Raw genomic sequence first — 24,889 nt, 5'->3', positions numbered from 1 at the left:
CATTATGTTGTATCCTAGGGTCAAGAATTGCCCTTGGACCATTTTGGACAGCAAAGCTCGACCTGAATCATGATGTAGTCCTATAACTGATCTAAGATAGCTAAATTGGCTCATGGAAAACATATATAGCATGCAATAGACAATGTAGTAACAACTTTTTTTTTCTTTTTTTTTTACAAATAATGCCTTCTGATTTTACTGGAATGTGTTTATCAACTGAGATAGACCAATGGTACAATGGTCCCATCTTCTCTAGCCCTTCTCTAGTCCCTCTGTCTATTTTGGGAGGGGGCGACCTTCATGATTCTTTATCTAATCAGAAAAGTCCCTCTAAGATTTGAATATAATTTTCAGGGGGGTATTATTTATTCCACACTCCATGGTCCTGCACTTCCAGTTTACCACCCTCACCAGCAGAGGGCGTCAGACTAATCCCATCTTTAAAATGTTTTTAAGTTTGCAGCACTCGCTCGGACAGCTTTATACATTATTAAATTAAACTTCGTGTAAGTTATAGAACATCAAATACTAATATATCAATGGAATGGCTATAAGTAAAAGAAAAAAATTATGGAAAAAGATGTGCTCTCTTTAAAGCGGCACTGGTCAGAGCTTACTTTTAAATGCACAATGTTGAATTATATTTCAGGTATTTAGACTCCATTTCCTCCTTGTTTTCATATTTAAATGTGCCAAGGCAACAGCCAAAATATTTGGCAATATGATGTGGGACTACAGTAGAAAAGAACATCAAACCAGTTAAATAAAAAGTGATATATATTAAGGGTACTTTATACAAACAAATAAGAACATATGAGATACAAATACAGAGTAAGAGTGCATGGCTTTTTGTTTAAAACCAACAACAACACAGTTCTATTGTATACTATTAGTTATAAATTATTTTCTATGTTCATACAAAATACCAAAAAAAAAAAAAAAAACAAGCACAGATGACAGATATTAAATAACCTTGTGATGAGTAAGAAAATTAAAGAAATATTGCTTTTATTCCAAGTTCCAAACCCTGAGATATGCAACAAATTGATCACTTGGCGTCATCTATTGGGGAAATCTAAAAAGTACATTATTACATTTTCCATGTTTTGATGATTAATAATTCTTGGATTGTAGCTTCACTTGATGTCATTTTCCTCAGAAGTTTTATGTACGATTATTTTGGTATGTCCAACTTGTTTAACCTTTTCCATTGTCCAACATCTGAAAACAGGTTTAATTTAACAGCAAATGTCTTTGATTTGGATCAGGCCCTTAGGTCACCCAACTGTCCATCCGCATGCGTTTGAAAGTGGGGCTCTCTCTGCCCTCTGCACGGCTCATGTGTCCAACAGTAAGTGAGTGGAAATCTGCTCTGTGTGGGTGCTCGTCCCGGTCACTGGTACCACCCTCTTGAGAGCTGCAGGAGGAGCCAATGCTGTCTGTGGGTGACCTGCCCACCTCCGCCTGAATGGAGGAGGAGCTAGCGGAGTTAGAGGGAGGGGCCACTCTGTGAGACACACCCATGTACCTGGACTGGTTCAGGTGGTCGCGAGGTGGGGACAGCGGCTCAGCTTTTATGTTGATGTTATGGTTTGCATTGATGGTCAAACTGGAACCTGTTGAACTAGGATCAGAGAAATACAGAGGATAAAGTTCTATTAGTTATATTCACAGCAGGCTATAACTTGTAAATAAAGGGATTTAATAGTGATTTAAGCTCAAAACTAGCAAGAGTGGCTGAGTGACAGTACAATGTCTTAACTTTGTGTCCCACCTTCACTGTAGTACGTTTATGTGTCTTTACTATCCTTATAAATTGATCACTTGATTCTGCAGCATTTACCTCAGAGAGTTTAGCTGGTGTTGCTGCCATGTTGCCATGGTGCTCAGAGAAGGGCCTGAAGGGGAGGTGAAGCCTGACAACTGAGGGTAATCTGTGACAACAACCAAAACAAACAGCGTTAAGGGCATTCATGTGCACTACTCTTTTGTATTTGAAAACCCAAACCTGATAAAAACAGCAGGTCTATGTGTATTTACCATTGTTATAGGCAGAGCTGCTCCCTGAGTAGACTAGGCTCTGGTGCAGGCTGGGAGTCGTCATGGAGACCACAGGAGTGGACAGTGGCTGACTGGACTGTCTATGATTATTCTACAACACAAAGACGTATACCCCATTTGATTTTGATAATTTCTATAATGTGCACATAGCCTAATCTGTTCTATAACAATGTCAATACTATACAGAGTTTTTCAAAATAAAGCACAGATTTTGAAAAAACAATCTAAAACATATTTGAAAACTCTAAAACAAATGTATCTGCTGTGTAGAAAAAGAAACAAGTTAGCAGGGGTTGTTTTATTGTGGGTGATAAATGTGATGCACATCTCTGCCACATGGTGTCAGCTGTGTCATAGTTGTTACCAATTCAGGACTTGTTTTGAAGGAAAGCTTTACATTAGAGGAGATATATTTAACACAGTTTATACTGCATTAGATACAATTTCATCATTTGTCGCATGAACCCTGGTCTCAGGCAAACAGCTTGAAATGTAGGTCTACACCACTTTATTGGTTCAATAGTAAGTTGTGTTAATGCATTGTCCTGTGGATGGTAGATGTAAGATTTAGAACAAAATGTCATTTTTACAGAGCTGTTTAAAGTTTTGCAGACAAAGTGTGATTTTTCATTTCAAGTGTTTGGTGACTTGACTGAATAGTTTAGCAAATTGTGCAAAAGTTCTGGCACATTTAAGGCAAATGCGCCAAAGCAGTCAGGAAGTGAGAATTTTCCCACTTTGGATTAAAACCAGAGTTTATTAATGCATAATTGATGAATACTTTACATAAGACAAATTACATGAGCTGTTTTTACAAACCCTGAAGTTCAGTGTTTGTTAAAGACAGATTGTTAGCTGCCTGAAGTGTCTTGTTCCTCTTTAGCAGTTGGTGTTTTAGTGTGACAAGTCAGAAATGACATCACCCTGAATGAGATCATTAGCACTAGACTCTGTGGAATAACTCCTGCTTGTGTGCCAAAACCTGTCCTTTAAGCTATCACTAAGCTAACGCCGTCATGCTTCTCCTCTAACTGTTTTCTACTCAAAATCAAGAGCACTACCCCCTTCATCCTGTGCAATTCTTGTAAACCTTTTAGAAGAAAGGGTCTTGTATGTTTTTGTAAAAGGACCCACCCCATTGTACTCCCTTGTCTACAAACACACACATGCACACATATGCACAAAAGAGGAAGTTCAGTTTCAGAATGAACACAACAACTACCCTCTGACCACAGACAACCCACAAACCCATCATTTAATGCGTTTACACATTGATCCTTTCTAATTTAAACCAGGATGTGCAAAATATTATAATGTTAATAATTGTTTGCTAGTACATTTGTGAAAATTATCAAGTCAAATTGACAATTGAATGCCTTTATCCCCTCTAATCAATTGGCAAGCCCATCAACAGTCTGATGCAGATGGCCATATACTAATTATAAAAAAGTTGCCAAACTAATTATGCAAGTTCCATCACAGACTGTTCATTATGGGCTGTTCAGGCTTCAAGAATGTTTTCAGATAGTTCTAGATAATACAATGCTGCGCTCAACTATGATTTTCCTCACTGATGTTATGCTAGCTCTCTGAACATCTGATGGGAAATTAATGAGCAAACATTGTTAGCTTTCTTTTAGCTACACAATTTAAGTTTGTGTTTATTGGGCTGTGCAATATATCTAAAAATGTATTTAATTGAAATTGCAATAGGATTAAGTGTAGTTATCAAATTGCAAAGAGCAGATTTTTGAAGTAAGAGAATGCAAACAACAAAATAGTTATTGTAAAACTGCTTTTAGACCTCTCAAAATGCATGTAATTCTTGTATTAATTTAGCAGTTAATATTTTAATCTTGTGTCAAATGTTAATACCCCTGTGTTTACAATGTGCAATCTGAACAGGATCCTACCCTTTACACATAAATCGCAAACCTTATCACAATCACAATAATCTTTTTCCCTAAAATCGTGCAGCCCTCGTGTTTATCTTTGCAATAAGAGCAGAAGGAAGGAAAAAATATATAGACGTGTGCATTTTTTTTTTTCTACCTGTGTCATGTTTTTGGACTGGGGGATGACAACTCTCAGGTCTGTCTTGCTTTTGGATGTTGGAGATTTGGGCGGCAAGATTTTCCCCATGCTGCTGCCACTGGATGGACCTAAATAACCATTCACTAACAGCAAAAAAAAAAAAAAAAAAAAAAAAAGAAATAAAAGATTAGATATAATTTTACTGTAATGTCTGTATGAAAAAATATAGATAAGTGCAGCTAATAATTGTACGTTTAAGTTTTTTTATTTTGATCCAACAGAAGATTGCACAATAAAATAGCAATCATCCATTTGGTAGTGGCTGAGGCAAGGAAAAAGTATGGTTATATATTATAAAAGAGAATCTAATGAATAATTTATTCATGCTCTTACGTTTGCAATTACATAACAGCAGTGTTCATATCTGAGACACATTCTCCCTGTGACTGGGTGGGTTACTTCTGGGTACACTGGTTTAACCCCATCAAGCTAAGACATGGAAAATCATTTAAAGTAGGTCAAGAACAAGAGAAGAGTCTCTGAGCAATAAACTGTAGATGCCCTCTCCTGACAATGTGCTCCTATGATGCTGAAGGATCCGTCAAATGCAGAAGACAATTTTCCTTATGGGATAATTAAGCAAAATTTGACCTTATATCTTTTATTTACATTGTTGTAATATTTCATGTATACGTAATGTTTGGCACCACTCTGCTAAATACACACCAATGTTACCAGCTCCATTATGCAAGATCAGGTCTGAGCTTCCCTGGTGACCACCTAAAATTCAGTAGAGAACAGTCAGATCAAAGCAGTGGTTTCAGTGGTTTGCAGAGTGACCAGTGAAATGCTGAGCACACCTGTGGGTCCAGCGCTAGGAGGTCTCTGGGGGGAGGTGTTTCTCTGGAGCTGGTTGTGAGCAACTGTGAGGAGGCCGCTGTCCGACACGGCTGAGGCTCCCCCCACACTGCTGCTGTAGGATATGCCATGCATGAAGACTGGGGGAGCGTGACCTGCGGACTACAGGAGGGGACCTGTTATGCTAAATCAACTTTTCTTTGCTTTTAATCATGTTATAACTGCGTTCCCTAATAATTAACTTACTCAGAGTTGTATTTCAATTTATTCATGTATGTTTGGGTAATCCTGTATTGTCCTCTATTGTCCATGCTGAGAAAAATGTAGTTTTCTCCTACCCCCAATCTCCGCCCACTTCACCCAGGGTATGTTGTATTTATTCAGAAAATGTACATTCTGGGTTGTGTGTTGTGTAAAAACAATGAAAATCCACTGCTTGCTACATTAAAATGCCACTATGAATCAGTTCTGGAGGAAGTTATTGGTCTCATTTCTATTACCAAGCTGTTTTAAATCAATATTGCGGTTTACAGTGAACAAAAAGTAAAATAATGATCAACATATGTTACAGCTTGAGACTAAGTACTAGAAAAGCATAATATATCTTCTTTAAAATACATTCTGCAAACCACAAGCAATCAAGTAACTTACAATTTTGTGTGTCCTCATCATGTGGTCAAACTCCTCATTTATCTTCTTGTACTTTTCCTCTGTACTCGGCGTGAGGACGTAAGAGGAGTCTGCATCCGGACTGTCACAGCCGCGGTGCTCTTTCTTATTCAGAGCCTAAAATCAGAGAGGGATAAATATTGGAATTAAGGTTGGGCAAGTTTGGCAAAAATGAATATGTGGAGTTTCCTTTATAGTGATCTTCAGACGATATTTCATAAATTTGCAAAAATGTGCCAATAAATGTCTTGGTTGAGGTTCAAGTATTGTATAAAACAAAAATGGACCATAAAACTAACCACAAAAGGGCATAAATATAACTAAAGCCTGGTTTGTGAGATTATATTAGACATGTTTGTGTCTTTTTGATATGATTTGAATAATGTTACGATATACGCAATATTCTAATTTTGCATATTGCTAAAACAACAATTGCGATATCCATTTTTCGATATATCTTCCACCTATAATTGGAATTAAAAATTAAAAGGAGGCCACTGTCTTGTCACAATCTAGTCTGCTGAAATTTGGTGCATGGACAGAGTAAAACGTAGGTGACCAAACGTCAAAACGGAGACAAACCCATATACGTTTCAACACTGTACTTTTAACAATGCATAATATTACATCTTGCACCAAGAATCCCAAAAGATGAACTGTGGACTAAAAGCTTGTATAATGTTTTTCAAATGTTGACTTAGTTTGGGCAATAAAGGGATATGGCAACGTGACACTGACTGTATTACTCTGTTTATAAAATATACTAGAAACTGGATTGATGGATGTTGATTCAAAGCACCTGAACATTGGTGGGGCCATCGCTGTACAAATCAAATCATGCTAACGTCATGTGAGCCTGGCCTCTGACATCACTCCTCTGGTATCCATCATGTCATCTCTTTTTCTCATTACATTACACGTCATAGAGTCACACAACCAGATGGACAGTCAGGCCAGAGCACAAGTGGGGCTGAAAGATTTGGGGAAAAAATATCACATTGCAATTTTTCTGGCAAGCATTGCGATTAGATTTGCGATTTATATTTTAATAATAGGATTCTCTTCAAAGTTCAACACGTCCAGGAGAATTGACAAAAAGACTGAAATATGAACTGACTAATATAAAAAAAAGAAATCACATATAAGGGGATTATAAAATCACATGTTTATACAGATGTACAGAGTTATTTCGATTCATCTTACTGCCCTAGTGCACAGCTTTCTACAGGCTAAATGCATTGTGCTTTGCTTATGCATATCTCTCTATCGTCCTCCCAATAGCGTCACTTCCACTGACTAACTACCCATATCCTCACTGCTTATTTGTCATGTTTTTTTGATGCAATGGACTGACATCGGTAATCGAAAGCAGATATCAGATATTTGTCATGTCGTGGATACAGATATTTATACCAATACCTACAGTAATATATAAAAATCCATAGCAAGGCCCAGACTTTTACATTAAGTTCACAATTAAACCTTTTAGTTTGGTTAAAAATTACAAAATGCATTTATTTGTGATGTAAACAGCCATACTTTTAGCCTAATTGCCTTTCTATTTCCATTGTAACTCATTATCCTGCTCAAAATGACAAATCTGACACACTAGAAAAACATCGGTGCCAAATTTTCAATATCAGACTAACAAAATATCTTCGGAACAATCTAACATTGCCGATACTGAACCGATATATCACTCACCCATGCAGAAAAGTTAGAATGTCTTCTTGTATATTAGCACTAGATTAAACTAAAGTTAGATTTTTAAGATTGGACATTGACATTAGCAAATTTTCTCAAAAGGCTTGTACATCAACCACATTTGTTTACATTGTTCTTGAAACAGTAGCTAACCACATGAAAAGAACAAAATTCGGTGTCCTCCCTTAATGTATTGTGTGTTTCATGCAGACGTTCTACATCAATATGACACTAGAATAATCCTGGAATGTGTTGCAACAAAGGAGAGGTGGGTAGACTATTTATGCTCGGAAAATACATCATAAATATTCAATCTAGACAAACTTCAAAGCAAATAGCAGCACAGAGCAGTTTAATGACTCAGCCAAGGTTCTTAATACTGTCAGGGGAAATGGGATGAGCGGGCCACGCGGGGGAGAGGAGGACGCACTTGTGTAGCTCAACATCAGGAGATTGTGAGTGTACACAGTTTCATATTGACATGTAAACTCTGACTGACCCATTACCGACAGGGAGGACAGCTGTTGCTAATCACATATAATGACTTGTATATTTGTACATAACATACACTTGATCAAATAAGAGCGCATTGTCTTTGAAAAGTATTTATTTATGTTTTTTCCTTATCAGGGTTCAATAGAGGACACGCAGCCTAGTGGGATTTGATGTAAGTTCCACAGGCTATTTGTGGCCCAACACATGCTGTTTCTAACCACTACATCATGTCTGGCCGTGCACAGCTATCTTAAAGTGTCTGTGAGGGGCTGAGAGAGTGCGGGTCTCCTTATCAGCTCAAATGTCAAAGTGGGCTTAACTGGATCTGCCAAGGAATCTGGATCTGTGCCACCACTGCTACAATGATCATGGCAACACATAGCTATGAAGTATGTTACTATTAGAAGTGAGAGGAAATGGCTGGGTTTCAGATTAGGTGTAATACAGTGAGGTCTTGAGTCTAGTCACTAATAGAAATTAACAGGTTTAATGTTTGTGAATATGCCTTTTGGATATTTCAAGGCAAAGTACAAAGTGATCAATAGGAAAAAATGGCTCCTGCCCCTAGTCTGGGACTAGGACATCTTCACATTCTAAAACCACCGATACATTTTTCACTTCACAAGGTTTTATCTGTCTGTTCAACTTGATGTGGAGATGATGTGGTGCAATTAAACTAGACTAAACTAAAGAATCAAATGATGATGAAATGATTGTGTCTGAAGTGAAGTTTTCACTTTTAGTTACGGTGTAATACATCTTTGTGTTTGGAAGGGAGACGAGGAACGCTGCATATCTTGGACCGCTGCTCTGTTGTTACTGAAACTCAACTCTGCTCCACACAAACCCGTCTCATTATTATGACAAAAGCAATCTGTCAGGAGAACCGAGCAGGACTGACCAGTTACAGTGTGGCTGTTTCCCCAGGAGGCCTTTCTATGTGTATGGTATAGTGAATAAAACAAACAAGGTCTCCAGATGCTCCTGAAGTCTGAAGAAGCATACTTTGTCAGTGCAAACTCCCATGACCTGTACAGGCATACCCCACATGCCCACAGTTGTCCGTCAGTGTACATCTTTGAGTGATGATCCTATCCAGTCATTTGTTGTGTGGGAATCGAGAGGTCACAACATATTCATATCATGCAACCACAAAGAATGTATAAGAACTTTCTGTATGACATCTTTGGCTTGCAAAGTCTGCAAATATCAACAAGGTGTTGCTTTACAAATAGGCAAATGTGCAGCACTAATGTTGCAAATAAACTGACCAACATGTAAAAAGCTCTCTGGCAATGTCGGGGTTTGTTTTAAGCTGCTCGTCAGCCTGCGTGATAATTGTGCGAACAAGCAAATAAAGATCTTAAGTAGGCAAATGACATTTGTTGTGCTGAGATGACACAGGTGTCTGCCTGTGGTTAGCAGGGGGAGCTCTAGTTTGCCGTTTCACGTAATATGGACTGTTTCTTTGGAAAAGAGGGAGAATCAAATCAGGCCATTCAACTAAGAAAACAACTAAAACAACCATGAGGAGCTCTTTCCATGTGTTGTTTGTCAGTCATTAACGCTTATGTGATGGCAGGGAAGGCTGGAGCTTATCACATCAGTCAGTAAGAGTCCAACTGCCAAAAAATACTACCTCTTTCCTCAGCCTACCCTTTATAACAAAGTTATATTTTCTTTGTACCGTAGATCTTCAAGTCATAATCTCTCTAGATTGAAACAAAAAACAAACATTCCTAATCCTTGCCACTGTTTGATATGTTTTATATGGGTGTATTATAAAATGATTTAAGGTCTATACCTTCGCTTGCATGTACTAGTTAAAGGAGTTAATTAGGCCATTTTCTGATCTATGTTATAATGTTGTTTGTCAAATGGAAAACACTCATGTGGCAATGCAGGAAGTGCTCCATTGTGTTTTTAAACTCCATTCACCTTCACTAGAATCATTTGGATAATTTCAGCCCTGGAATTACCAGGCTCTAAGGTCAAAGGTAGATGTTAACTTGAAAACTGCTGTTTCATGACATCAAAATATGGAGCAGAGCATTTTGAGCTGGAGATGTAGACAGACTGATAATAAAGGATTATTTAGACATGTGTGAATGAAACAAAACATAATTCCAGGTATGTTTTACATGTGGTAACAACTTTATGCCACGGCTTAAAGCTAATATAGCTAATATAGGACCTTTAATGTATGTTATGAGGAAATCCAGCAAAGGTCCTCTGAACACAATCTGCTCCCCATTTCAGGAAAAGGAGCATTTTGAAAATAAACACAAGTTTCTTTTTGCACTTGGCACCACCTCAGACTTTATGCACTGGACGTGTCGTGACGAAGGGGCAGTCCTTTCAGCACTTTGTGCTTGTTTATGTAAGCTTCTAATGTGTGTGTTCTACAAAGTGAGTCACGATGACCATTCAATTTTAATGGCACCAGCAGCAGGGATGAGTATGTGCTGTACGAGACAAGAGGAGTGTGCTGCTAAGGGACCATGATGCAACAGCACTGATTACACTGCAGAAAGGTCGATGGTTCAAAATGGAGGGAAGGGTTTGGGGAACAAAAGGGTGTTGTTTTTTGTTTGAAGTAGCAGCATGTACTTTCACTCCAGCTCTGAATATGATATAGCGATCCAACCATCCCATCACAAAGACTTCAAGCTGCTACCACTGGCTAATCTTGGCATGATCCTTTTGGAGTTAGCTCATAGCAAACATTGACACAGGCTTTGGTGGCTTACCTCCACAATGTCAGCGTTGGTCCTGCTTTCGTGTGGCTCGTTGTACTCTGTGTATTTGAGCAGAACTTTGTCCATGTCTGTGCTGGCGTACTGAAAGAGCTTGTTGGAGCTGTTGAAGATGATCAAGGCAATCTCACAGTCACAGAGAACACTGAGCTCGTAGGCCTTCTTCATCAAACCGAACTTTCTTTTCATAAACGTTACCTTGAATATGGAGAAAAACAACAATAAATAAAAGACAAGCCATATAAGATTACACCTATTCAGCTATCATACTGAGATATCATATTTTCATTTGTGTGAATAGGTATTTATCACATTGTGGGGACTAAAATCTGTATAGTAACTAGGCGTGGATGGTATGTAAAAAATGAACATAACAATTTTGATTTTATCTAAATTCTTGGATACTTTAGTTTCCTCTCCATGGCAACATAAAAATAAACTCTTTTGAGAGGTCACACTGCAATTGGTTAAATCCAAATGTCACTTTGCTGAGGCTGACCAGTAGGAGGGAGTGGGGTAAAGAGTGTTTATTTGAGCATAGAGCGGCAATAAAGAGAAAACGAATGAGTCTTGATCTTACAGCATGCACAGCACAAACCGCATCTAATTTGGAATTTGAGTGTGCATAATCTGCACCTCATCATAAAAAGTCCAGATAGCCAATGTTTAGCTGTTTATTTGCTTGTAGAATCAAATGTCAGGGCCAAAGACATAAAGCTAAATGGATATTTGTGGAGGAGGATGAAAGTCAAGGGAGCTTAGCCACAGCCATCCCTTATATGACAAAATTGTATTTGCAATAAAGCGGCATGAAAAAAAAGAGGCGCTTGTGTCAAAATGGCAGCAGTAAAACCTCAGAAGCTTTTAAAAAATGAACGTGGATCACACAGAATCTCCTCCTCTAACCCACTCTCTATAAACTACATACTAGTTCCCACCGTGCAACATTTCACCTTTTTTATACTTTATTTAGTATTATTATTATTCAGACTTTTATTTTTAATATTTGCATTATACTAACAGGGACAAAGTAACTAATTACAAATACTCATGTTACAAAATGGAGTAGATTTTTAAACTAGTATTTGTAATTTAGTGTACTTCTAGCAATCATAGAAGTGACTGAGTTCTGCACAGGTCCCAGTGTACAGCCGTCTCACTGCTGTCTACTTCTTTCTATATCTACAAACAGTAAAACACACAACAACATTGCTTTGCCCTGCACTGATAATACTTAGATTGCAGTTTGAAACAGGCTTAAAGACTTAATTCACTGTCTGATTGATCAAGTTTTGTATAAAGACATGATCTAAAATTGCATTAAAAGGTAACTATTTTAAGTAATATTTGTCATGTGTACTTTTAACTTAAGCACTAATTTGATAGGAGTACTTGTAATTGAGTGACTGTACTTTTACTTCAATACAACCAGCACTGAATATACTATCACTATTATACTATCTACTCTTTACTGTCACATACTGGATTTTATATTGTTTTTCTAAGCTACTGCATCCCTTTGTAATTTCTTTTTTCTCCAGTGGATAATGTCGTAGCTCATGTGCATGTTTTTACTACAGAGGCCCTGCAGCACACACAAGAGGAGCTGAGAGGACAGATCACAGTTTGGTCATGTGTTTGCCGTCTTCACTGATCAGTTTACACCCTTTAAGTGATTCATGTGCTCTCATCCTCTGAGATTCTGACTCATACTAGCACGTCCGCACAAGCTGCCTTCAGAAGTGGTGAAAATATCATGTGGGTGTCAGGCCGGTAAATAAATACTAACAAAAACAACTATCATTTTTTACTTTCCCAACCAGTAAATTAACAGTTTATGTAACAGTGCTGGGTGAAATGACAGTAAAAATAAAATTGTGATCTGATCTATGGAGACATGCTATTTTGGCTAGATCCTCATTTCAGGCTTCTCTGTTTAATGCAGCACATGTGGCTCTGAGTGACAGGTTCATTTAACCAATCACAATGCAGTGCAAACTGTGAGAAGAAGCAGTTTCCTCTTAGATTGTGTAAAGCTATTTCATGTTCATGAATCATGATAACAATCTAAATTGTAACCAAGGTGCTGGGAAATTGTAATGTAATTTAGAAGTGAGAGATGTAACAATTTAGTTATTTTAGTGAAATAGGTGGGGTGAAAGTCTTTTAAAACACTCGTTCAAATTCCATAGAAAATACATTAGGGATTTTATTATTTCCAAATGCACATGTATTATGAATAAAGTAAATAAAGTAAATTTGAAAATATTCAGCGAATATTTACAGAACAAAAAATGTTCATCTCTATTGTAAATGACTGCAGAAAATTGTAAGACTTACAAAAATTATCATCTTCAAATTTTGAATTTAATATGGTAGCACCATCAACAGTCATGTACATCCTGGTCATCACTGGTCCTAAACTGGACTTGTACTAGTATCTCAATAGTAAAGTACCTCTGCTGTAGTAATGGTATGTATAGTTGCACTATGCGATGCCAGACTGAACACTTGACACTCCACAGATAAAGCAGTAAGCGGTTCCCAATATAGTTTACGCATATCTAAATTTAAAACTGGTACATTTGATAGGCCAACAGCAAACTAGTGTCTATCTAAAAATGTCTGAGGCAACCAAACATCAAATACAAACATAACCAATGCATATTTATTTTCCAGCCACATCCCTATTTCCAGCCCTTCCTTCTAGACAGACTGGTATTTCTTGTGCTGTGAGGCTGATATATATAGAGGAGGCAGACAGGGAGAGATTCCAGTGGCTGACAAAGTGGTGGCGCTACGAGACGCCAAGCAGAGAGGGTGCTCTGTGTCCCTCACCCTGACCCACCCAGCTAATCACAGGGTGCTGTCCGGCCTGAGCTAACCCCAAATTACTGCCCTTGCCACCAGCTATGACCACTCACAACCCAGAGGAATCCAACATGGCAATCACAACAACTCTTAAAATCTTGCCTGGCAACACCAGAATGATATCTCTCTATATTTTTTATACAGAAGGATATCAGTCTGGTCCCCACTCCCTATGTGGCGCCCTGAGTCAGCTTTCGACAGTACAGTGCAATTAGATTTGTTTATTTCACTGACGCATGTGAAACGAAGGAGCTCATTGGTCTCCTTGCATTTTCAACAAAATCAAACCAAAATCAAACATATCTCACCTTAGATTTAGAGTTTAGTGCTTCGCTCATTGATTCCGCAGAAATACACAATGTTTTTCAGCCTCCGATGATTATTTATATTTATATATATATTCCCCATAAGCAGTAGGGATGGGGTAAGATCTGTACCACCAAATCTTGCAAGACAAAACTGCCACAAGATTGTGTACATATGAGAAAAATCGTCTCGTGAAATTTTTATTTTTGATTTGTTTTGATATGGATTTGACAAAAAAAAGGGGTTCATTTCTTGAGAAGCTGTAGTTCCAAAATCCAAAAGAAAAAGAAAATCCAAAATAGTGAGGCTAAAATTCTGAACTGCACTGCGCAATTTATTTACTATGAACAATGTCAAAATTTCATCTGGTCTCATTCTCCTGGACCAAATCTCAAGTCTCATCCCACCCCTAAGCAGCCATATTTGTTTTGGTACAGATGGACCATGAGTGTCCCTGACTGGATATTCCACCTGTCAGTCATGCCCATCTGAACTCGTGACAATACAAGTGGTGATCAGACTCTCATCTTCGTAAACTATTGGAGAAGTGGATAAGTAGAAAGTAGAAAACAGCAGCATTTCCATAAAAAATTGCTTACCTGTCGATTTCTTTCATCGAGTATCCGGGTGATTTGAATCTTTTTTCTTCCCATTGTGACGACAACTTGTGCAGAATAGGAAAATTCTATATAAATATCAGCCAGCCAGAAAGTTTCAGATCACTAAAAGTCCCCAAAGCATTGTCTTGCTGTGAGCATTGCCAGTCCAGCTCTGCATGGCTCCCTGAAAGACAAAAAGAGAAGATAAAACTGTATGCATGTTAAATTTACAAGTTGCTAGCATTAGACACAGACATATTTCATTCTATTGTTTGATAATGATATCTCTGTGACACTGCCTTGTTCTCTAAAGCACAAGAACATCAGCTGCTTCTTACCAACTTCCCCAACAGGAAAAAGAGTGTATGTTTGCAAACCACTTTGAACTTATCTAACACAATCTGCAAGGTCAACATGATCTTACTGTATTCTGACTCAATTTACCGTTAAAAAAGAGGTTACTTATTACACTCTGGTGTGGTGGTAAATGTCTCATACAATAACAACGCTTTCGAACAGGACACTGCGATAGCCGTAAAACATACAATGGCAAATTAGATTCAAATTTTGAAACAATTTCTTTTACATATTAACAGTCACAGCACCTTTTCTCGATGGTAACATATAACACCCACAGCTGGACAAGAATCGTATCATTAAATCATTATATCTCTAATCAATACAAATAAAAATAACTGAAAGATTTGTTTTTTTGGTATGAAAAGTTACCTATACACTAATACTCATTACAGACTGGACAGGCCAATCAATTTCATTTTTCTAAGTGATAAGAACAATATATAGATATAGAAATCCAATTAATTACCCAATACTAAAAAAAAATAATATTAAAGTAAATAGTAATCCAGTTTTTTAAGCAATAACTTAAAAAAACAAAACCATTTCAACAGCAATAACCAATAAAGCAGTCCACCTACTGTTTCATCACTAAGATAGCACATCAGTATCCCACATAGCAGCAGTACCAGTGTTGAGCCCTGGGTTTTCTTACTGTGTAGCGCTGCAGAATTGGCAACCTGCCTCTCCCCTGTCTCCTCACTCTCCTCTGCCTTCCACCCCGAGCTCCTTAGCTCTCTCCTAATCTTATCTGATCTGGGAGGAGGCAGAGTGAGGAGGAGGAGAGGCCAGCTTTATCCTAACCCTCTGTGGATTATAGTATAACATGTGGAGGCCAACAATGCGAATGAGACACAGCCATTGAGGACTAGTTGTATTCTATTATGAAAATTAGATCAAATAGAGAATCAAATAGAGAGTTCTTTCTAGAAACAGACTTGTACAGTGGTAACTGACAAAACTGGCAATAAAAGATCTTGTATACCTTCTAGAGGCAGAGTTTACTTGGTGTTATTTTGAATTATAAAATAGAGAGATTCAGAGATTAAGCTTGTAAACTACTAAGATTCATGGGGGAACTAAGGTGTTTTTATGTTATTTATCTATGAACAGTTTAGAACAGTAGCAAGTTTACTATAAATTCTGTCTAGACTATATATATGGCTGGGCAACATGGCAAAAAATAGCACATTTTTAAAATTAAATAAATGTATAAGCAATTATAATTAAAGTTTTATGAACACATAGATAATATATACTTATAATGACCAATGAAGAGCTATATAAATTGAAGGCATTAGTTAGTCAAAACACAAACAAGCAAATATAATCTTACAAAATCTTAGCATACATACTTATATAGCCCAAAGCTTATCTGAATCGAAGACTTCTTGTTAATTAGTAAATTATCCAGGTTTCAGCTGTCATATAAATGAATGTCCATTTATGAAAGATTTATCAAAATATAAAGCAATTGGTACTTGCAAGGTTAACAAGGCTGAAAAAGTAATAAAATGTTTGTGATGGAAATTTAAGTATGTTTAAGCATGTTGTGAAGAAAATATTCTTATCGTATGTCTTTAAATGCATTTGATCTGTGTCAGTGTGTCAGACCCAGACCAGACATTTACATCTGTGAAGGCTCTGTCTCCATCCCACAGGAAACTATGTGGTTCTTCCTGTGTAGAAGTTCATTATCTCCTGGATGTGAAACAGAAGTTACTCTTAAAAAGTCATACACTTTGAAATGTATGTAGCATTGTCATTCTGGTATAAATACTCAAAGCTCAGAGGCACAGGGGGAGACTAAGGACCAGGGGGAGAGATGTTCTAGGAGAGAGACTTGGGACGCCGGAAGGCTACCAGTCTGTGGTCAGGGGAGTCCTGGGCCCTGTCCTTTTGTATTTCATAACTCACCAGGCTTCACAAATGGATTACTTTTCATCTAGAATTGTAAAATTCCACAACATGTTAAAACCCTTACTTTGCTATTCAAAAGTTAAGTAAGATTTCTGTATTAAATAATGTACAAAATGTTGCAGTGACACCCACTCCTCATCGCTGCTACACTTCCTCAGTTGAACAGATCAATACAGATGTAATATGCTCCTATGGCAGAAACCCGATCTGGCAACGTGAAAATCAATGCGAGTCACTGGACACGCTTACAGCAGCCAACACTTACAACAAAAAGACCTACTGTGTGTGATCCCAACATGTCAAGACTCAAGCTCAAAACAATACAGATAGCCTTTATATTGAGAGTAAAGAGTGATATTCAAAGTTTAATCAAGGCATTTACGCAGTAATTGAAGAAAAACAAAGACATTTTCAGAATGACTTGGATAATCTCTCTGCTTCTCTTCCTCACTCGGCTGCATGTCTCCTTTACATGATGCCTTAGCTGAGGAGCAAACCACAGGACCTCTCTATCTCACCCAAGAAATCCAATTCCCATTATTGTACACGCAGGACCATGCTTTGTGCTAGTGTGAAATGCAATTTACATTTACAGTAGTTCAGCACAAAATAACACATTATATTGTGAATGTTGTTTTAAAGTTATAGAACTTTAAAACAACATGATTACAACAAAAATGTTGTAATCATTCAAGGAACATTTTACACGCCTTTCACATTTGTCTGATATCCTAACTGAACTAATATGTTTAAAGACATGTTTTAATCCATTTCTCTTGGATTTACAAACGCCAGTTGTCTGAGCTTCCCACCTGAGCTATTTTCTTTTATCATTTACATTAAGGAGAGGCCAACTCCTTCACACGGTCTACACTTCCTGTTCTGCACACTACTTCCTGTTTTATGACCTGTGCCACTAGGTTTCTCAAACCGCACACATAGTATATCACCACATGATTATAAACTCATTTGTCTGCCTGTAAACTGGGGTAAATGAATCATGTTTTTTTTCCCCCTCTACCAATAACGCTATGCAATCTGATTCTGATGGAATATACAAGGACAGAAACTCTTAAATGCCATAGTTTAGTGTTGTCATGATACTAAAATTTCAAACTTAATTCCGATTCTAAGGAATAAATTCAATACTCAATACCGATTCCAATACCACAATGATAAATAAAAATACTTTTTCTTTAGACAATAGTATATAATTTTCAGCACTAAATTGTAGTACTTTCTTTTAGATTATCATGTGGCCGTATATCTGTGTAACCCCTTAGTCGTCTAGGTAGGTTTCATGGTGGTCCATGGGCGTCGATTAGTCTATGTGGTGTTATAATTGTTCTGATACAGCTCAAGATCATTCTAAAGTGATTCAGGTTCATTTCTGTAATGGAATGTGACTTTTTACTATCAATACTTGCTCAAATTAGTTACCACTTGTACTTTTGACAACCCTACCATAGTCTTCTGTTACTGTGAGGTAAATACAGATTAAAGAAGCCAAAGGTAAATGATGCTGGGCCTAGACAGTACAGGTTAGGATTAGCACTAAAATAACCAAGAATCTTTCCATCACTCCTCATTAATGGCAATAGTTTTATCTCTTAATTATGTTGACCCCAGCGTGACCTCTGCTTCACTCTTTAACCCCTGGTTAATGGGACACCATGCTGAACACACAGAGCAACCATAGCATGGATCAAGTTTGTGACTTACTTTTTACAGGCCAATGTAAAACAGAGTTCAACTGTGTGTTCGACGTTTCTCTTGTAGATGATTAGAGTAAGAGGTATAGTGAGGGACATATTACTGGCAGCAGGCCCGACACATTCTGAAGCCTTCATACATGGACGGTCAATAAAGTTCTGGGGGAACGAGCGTGTGTGTGTGCACGTGTGTATCCGTGTGTGTGTGTGTGTGGTAAACAGACTAACTTGGCAGTAGATGCTCTCTGAGGGGGGTGAGATCAGCCTTGTTGACTGGCTCTAGTCTTTTACACCTCCCTGTTTACTGAGGACAAAGCCACAGGTCTTTGAAGTGAGGAAAGCCTTGAAAATGTATGGAAAAACAGAAAGAGTGGAAGAAGGTGCTCAGATGAAATTAGCATATTTTAGCAAATTGAACAATGCCCCAAACATCTTGAAAAACTGAACCCAGAGTTACTTCATGTGCCACAAGCCACAACAGCTGCAGTCTGCCTGTAAATGACAGAGGACTGAACCACCAAGTGTTCCACGTTTGGAGTGCTTTTACAACAGGAACATTGGTTTCATAGAAAAACCAAGGAAACTAGAGTGTGTGAGCTGGCAGCCCAGCGGGGACTTGCGCTGGGTTCATTTCTCACACAGTCAGACAGACAGGCTGTAGCCTCAGGATTCATGCTGCTCAGTATTGACACTGGCCTTTGTGCTTTTCAGGTCACCAAGCTAATGACTTTTAGCCCCATATGCAATAATTAAACTCATCTTCCCCAGTAGCAGCACTGACGTTTAATGCCATGCTGAAGGCTAGAGATTACATGGCACTAACTGTCAGCGGCCCCGACATGAGACCCTAGCCAAGTGAGCCAAGATGTGCTGAGCCTCGAAGGACGACAACGCTATGGTCTAGTGCAGTTCTCAAACTTTTCACACCAAGACCCACATATGAAAATATTTGGCCTTCCGAGTACCATCAGATCTAAAATTGTACTAGTTCGGGGCTAAACTAGGCTTAAACCAATTTAATTAGAATTCATTGCACTAGTTCTAAACATGGACTAACCCGAAAGAGGGCACAAATATGGATTAAAATGACTAAAAATTCTGCAAATATGTGAATTGCAGAGGAATCCAAGCACCACCTGAAGGAGCTTACACGCCAAAGATCGAGAGAAGCCAAGTCAAAACAAATATGGCTTACGGGTAAAAAAGAATAAAAAAAATTGTGAGAAACAACACAGATTTATGCAGAATCGATAAGCGAAGAACTAAACTCTTATTTATCATAAGTAAAACACGTTATATATTTTGTTATGAATATTACAAGAATTCTTCAGAGGAGATATCTTCAGAATGAGAGATATTAGCAGCTCTGATTGGACCATCCCAAGTCTGGACAGTGATTTGAGGCCCTATATGGCCCCTTTCAGGCCCTTCTGGGACAGTAGATGGGACTGGATGATCAGGTAAGGATAAGGTAGTTCTTAATAATGATAAATCCAAACAAAACATCTATAGATTTGTCTTTAAATTAAACAAGTACTCAAACTGCAGAAGGCCACCAGAGTGTGTACCATAGTTTAGGAAACGATTGTCTAGTGGCCTTCACACTCATGGGGAAAATCTGCCTTGTTACTCACTACTGTGCTAGTAAAATCAGTAGGATAGCCGTCTGCTCATTTAATTTTCGGCCCACTGTGATGTCATTTCATTATTGTGTTGTTTTTACGACAGTGGCAGCGCGCGGATAAGATTTTCCTGTCTCAACTCAGAGACAGTGATGTCATTCCTGCTACAAAACAGATTGAAACTCAAGCTGCAGGTTTGCTTCTAGTAAACTGCTCTTGTCCATATACTCCCCATGCTCTTTGTAAAGAAAGTCAAGTTGGTCTGACATCTCTCTACTGCTTTATGTCACAGTTGTCAGAGTTGAAGCCGCAGCGTGGTGGTACAGTGAGATGATGTATTTCCAAAGCGTAATCGACGAGCATGTGTTGGCTTATCGTCCCAACAGCCACGACAGAGCGCAGATTTGCCTGGGACGCTAAATTAATATGATATTTATAAATCTGCAGCTGCTCCATGCACAGCTCATTCCAAAGACCCCTGAATTCAATTACTTATAAGGATGCTACTTGGAAGACTGCATGAGTGATCTCTGGCTCCACTCCACTCTCATACTGGTATTAAAAATAATAATGCAATTCCCACAAAAAATTTAAAATACAAAGCAAATTAGGAGGGAAATTATATACAGATAAAACAATTCTGTAAAATGTAGGATAAGAGTGAGCGATATTGGCAAAACTGTACTGAAGTTTTAGTAGGATCCCCTGATTGTTTTTCAGCTGATATGATGTAGATATGATATTTAGGTAATTTTGAGGGTAATTTTATAACATATCAGTGATCAACCAATAAGCTACCAGGAAACCTATAGCTAAAATATCACCAAAACTGTTCCAAGGGCTAAGAACTGTTATTACCCTGATAAAAATGTATAGGCTAAGGGTTGTATAGTAACAGCAAACAAGTCTTTAATAAACCTAATCTAATGGCTGATGTAAATAATCATTGCTCAAATCTAGTACCAGTCACCTATCATAAATTCTATCTCAGAGTCAAATATGTGGTCTGAGCAAGTGTAACCCCAGAACTTTGACCCAGGCAGCTTTGGTCAGCTTTTGCCATGGATGCTAATAATGCTATCTGCTGTCTTGTACTCTCTTTAACATTCTTGTGCATGGGTTATACAATCAAAATTAAATGTCAATATAATTCAAACCCAAGACGCTGCTCTGGTGGACAACTAGAAAGCAAAATAGATCAGAAAAATGAATGGTTAATTTGTGTTTTGCTGATAAAAAGTTGGCCGACGAGTTCTAGCATCATCATCACAACATCCAATGACATAACTTCGCACACATCTGCAACTGAGCCAATCTTTTGATCTCCTAAATGATATTCTAATTCATTCTTTAACTGTTTTGTTTGCTCCTGCTCTCATCGAAATTCTGTTCTTTCAGCAAAGTTGTCCTTTCTTTTTATGTAGAAGTAAGTAGATCTGAGGCCCTGTGCTGAGGGTCCTGCAGGCAATCTCACAACCCATTTCACATTGACTCATGGTCACATGTCCACACTGTGAAATGCAAGCCTTTCCACCACTCAATAAACAGATGCATGTGTGGTATAGCAAGTACACAGCAAAGAGGGTGGCTAACTCAAGCAGGAGCATTAGTATTATTTCTTAACAGTAGCACAAATGCATATAAAACAACATGGGCTATCAGTTTGTACAAACTTTTTAACTATAAATTTGAAATATACGTACACAACATATGTAGAAGTCTAACTATCAGTTAAATTAGTTTCATATGTTTAAAAGAACAGTAATGTACTTAATGTAGCAATGACTATTAATTTGAATCACCTGTCTATTTTAAGCTAGCGCATTTATAATGTTGTAGTACATTTTATAGCTGTTGTGCAAAAGCTACTCAGCACTTCAGTATTCACAAGTGGAACTAGATTTTTACTTTACTATTGTTCTATGTGGCTACTGGCTATTATTAAAACATTAAGACTATTATCTATACGATTAGATATTCCTTTATAAATTGTGCAGCTATATTGGACAAAAAAAGCAACATGTTTCACAAATTTCAGCCTAGGTGTGAATATGTTGTAAGTGTCATAAAAAAAAATGTTGTAGCATTAAGAGGCCATAGAGCAGCTGAGACCTAAACCACTTTCAGGTCTGGACCTCGTCTCTGCAAATCAACAGTGAGTTGAATTAAGTCACCCCACACTGCCATTGGCTCCCAAAGTGTTTGAGTTGGCACGGCCAAGGGAACCAATTTAATCTCACCAACAAAGGGAGTTTTATCCAAGTACAGGAAAGTCGATTGCAAGACTAATATTTAAAAATTGTTTTATTTGATTTCTGTATTTACCAAGAGTAATTTCCGTACTCTTTTTTGGCAATTTTAGCATCAAACACTGGGCGTGTGGCCTGGTGGTGAGACGACCAGCAGCCAGAGGTTTGACTGATATGAAGAAATGGATTATTGGGCAGACCAGTGCCATAAGAGCTGAGTACTACATCTGGGAGGAAAAAATGTGGGTGAGATTACACTTTCTCTTCAACTCACATTCATTTGATTCGTCAGCACAAGGCCATCAATTTAAGGTTATTCAGTTCTGCTTTAATGGGCCTTTCCCCAGTACAGATAGACTGCATCTAATTATAAAGCACTGCATTGTCCGATAATCAGAAAGTTCACAATTTGCATGCTAGTTGTTAGTTTTACCGTGATGGCAAAACTTCTGGCCTTTGAACTTAAGTGAGGTTTAAATCTAGACCACTGCAAACTGTTAAAAATTAGCTAGTTATAAAAGTACTTTTTTATGGTGTGACTACTTAAGTTGGCCTCTGAACTTATGTAGCCACAGTTACATATGTTAAGTGGTAGCTGAATAAATAGTGACGTGAAGGAAATAAATAAAGCATGAAATTGTGAAGTGACTTCGAGTGCCTTGGATCAATTCATCATCAGTATGATTAATGCATTGTTAGTAGTCTACGTTTTCTATTCAGAAGAATTGAATTTGCTTCCATGCTTACCTACAGTGTTGAGAAAAATGTCTACTGTTGATATCTGTAGGAATGCTGGAGACGTTATCAGTCGAGAATCTGTAAGAGAAAATTACACTGAAGGCTTATGGCTACTAAGTTTGACAAAGGCTATGGATAAAACAGGTCAGTATTAGAACATGCTGTCTAAGGGCAATGTGACAATTCTATATGACTGCTGCCTGTTGATATAGACATTTACAGAGTTACAACAATTAACCATGACATGTATTAAGTCGAGATAGCTGAAAAATATCATCTTGGGGAAATGAGGGTCCATTAGATACAAATGCTATGACATTTTATTTTATTATTTTAAACCATGACTGAAGAACTACCATTTCTCTCTAGAAGAAATGGTCTAAGTGAATACATTGAACTTTAACATTTTGAAGTATAGACTGAATCGAAATGGCACTATTCAATTGCTCCTACATTAACATTGTCCTGCTGACACTAGTCCAGTAACTGACCAAAGAAAAGAAAACACTCCAAATAGCCTTTAAATAAAACATAGAGACACACACACACACACACATACACCAGGCTTTTCGGTGCAAAAAGAGAAGTCTGTGCTTCACAAGTGCTGCTATTTCTGCTGACCACAAGGCCCCAAATATTCAGTCATTAGGGAAACTCGCAGGGGAAGGAAATAGCACTGGGGAAACGGATGGACACAGTGGAGTGGTGGAAGTTAAATGCTGTTAACCAGGTGGGCAAGTTTATGAAAAAATATCATCTTATCTAAAGTGACAGTCTATTTATATATGTATATGTATGTGTACACACACATATACATATACATATACATATACATATACATATACATATATATATATATATATATATATATATATATATATATATATATAGTAGTCTATAGAGCAGTGGTCAGCATGTGCTGAGCAGTGCCTCCATATGCTCCCTGTGGTCACAGTATGACAGGGTGACATGATGACCATGACCTGATTACCTGTCCCCTCAAGCCTGTAATCACAAAAGCCAGAAGACAGCCTGTGCCGCTGCTCCACTGACAGGATAATTCAATGTGAGGCTACATCACAAGACCTGCTAATGGAATATGAAAACAGAGAAGATAGACAGAGCAACCCTCTTGCATCTTCCTGTAGCCTACTCTAAATGGATTTAAACTTCGTCTGTGATAAGTGGCTTGTGAAACTGATTATGGCATAAACTGGGATGATATTCCCATTTTACAGAATAAAGAATCACAGTTTGAGAATAAAGGTTCCAAGACGTACCGTGTCTAAGCAGCCCCTCAGAGGTTATCGTCTGTCTAAAGAAAAACAACCGAAAAGCTGATGAGAGTAAATGTAAGGTGTAGGCCCTATTCTGTAGGCCTACTTGAACAGCACAATGTTGAGCTACTGAACAGTGCATAGGCCTACCTCAAATGTTTATTTTCATTACACTTAGCAACTAGTAGTCTACAAGTCTACTTTGTTTACGCAATTAGACAGTATCTCCTTTTTAAAGTCTAGTTCTCCAGTGTATATGAGGCTTTAGAGCTGGACTACAGCGTCCACATGCCTGATATCACAACAAACAGAACAGTCTGCTCATGGACACAATGTGGTCTAATAGGCTGTTTAACTTCAATGATCCTGTAGGCTGTGGCTTTGGCCAAGAGAAACCCGTACAGATGAGCGAAGCTGTAGCATAAAAAGAAAAGACAACCTCTCCTAACCCTGTGGACCTCTGCAGGAGTCCTGCCGCTGCACTTACCAACTGCTCTTTTCGATGCGCTGGATGTAAAGCCGTATACGCCTTGTCCAGAGCAGAAGACAGTTCGCCGCTATGTTTGGGAAAGTGACAAACTCGGACAGCGTATCGACTTATGTTTGCCCCTCCCTCTGGAGCTGCGCAGCTCCAGGAACGTGCGCACTCGGAGACAGCCCT

General features: G+C 38.1%; 1 protein-coding gene across 5 annotated transcripts; it reads right to left on the bottom strand.

Annotated features, from left to right (window-relative positions):
- Positions 1-759: 759 nt before the first annotated feature.
- LOC117392926 (myocyte-specific enhancer factor 2A-like) lies at positions 760-24,889 on the bottom strand. 5 transcript variants are annotated; one of them, XM_055232366.1, is made up of 11 exons: positions 24,716-24,889; positions 22,961-23,029; positions 14,354-14,537; positions 10,572-10,775; positions 5,605-5,739; positions 4,956-5,115; positions 4,822-4,875; positions 4,114-4,238; positions 2,041-2,152; positions 1,844-1,934; positions 760-1,624 (listed from the first exon to the last, which is right to left on the bottom strand). In XM_055232366.1, exons 3-11 carry the CDS (start codon positions 14,405-14,407, stop codon positions 1,273-1,275), a joined length of 1,287 nt encoding a protein of 428 aa, XP_055088341.1. In that variant the 5' UTR covers positions 14,408-14,537; positions 22,961-23,029; positions 24,716-24,889; the 3' UTR covers positions 760-1,272. The 5 variants fall into 5 exon arrangements, with proteins under 5 accessions (XP_055088341.1, XP_055088345.1, XP_033846988.1 ...); XM_055232370.1 differs by lacking the exon at positions 24,716-24,889 and adding an exon at positions 24,232-24,266; XM_033991097.2 differs by lacking the exon at positions 22,961-23,029.

The sequence above is a fragment of the Periophthalmus magnuspinnatus genome, chromosome 3, assembly GCF_009829125.3.
Source record: "Periophthalmus magnuspinnatus isolate fPerMag1 chromosome 3, fPerMag1.2.pri, whole genome shotgun sequence".
Classification (NCBI taxonomy): Eukaryota; Metazoa; Chordata; class Actinopteri; order Gobiiformes; family Gobiidae; genus Periophthalmus; species Periophthalmus magnuspinnatus.
The sequence above is the reverse complement of the archived record's forward strand: the minus strand, read 5'-3'. Positions and strand labels throughout refer to the sequence as shown.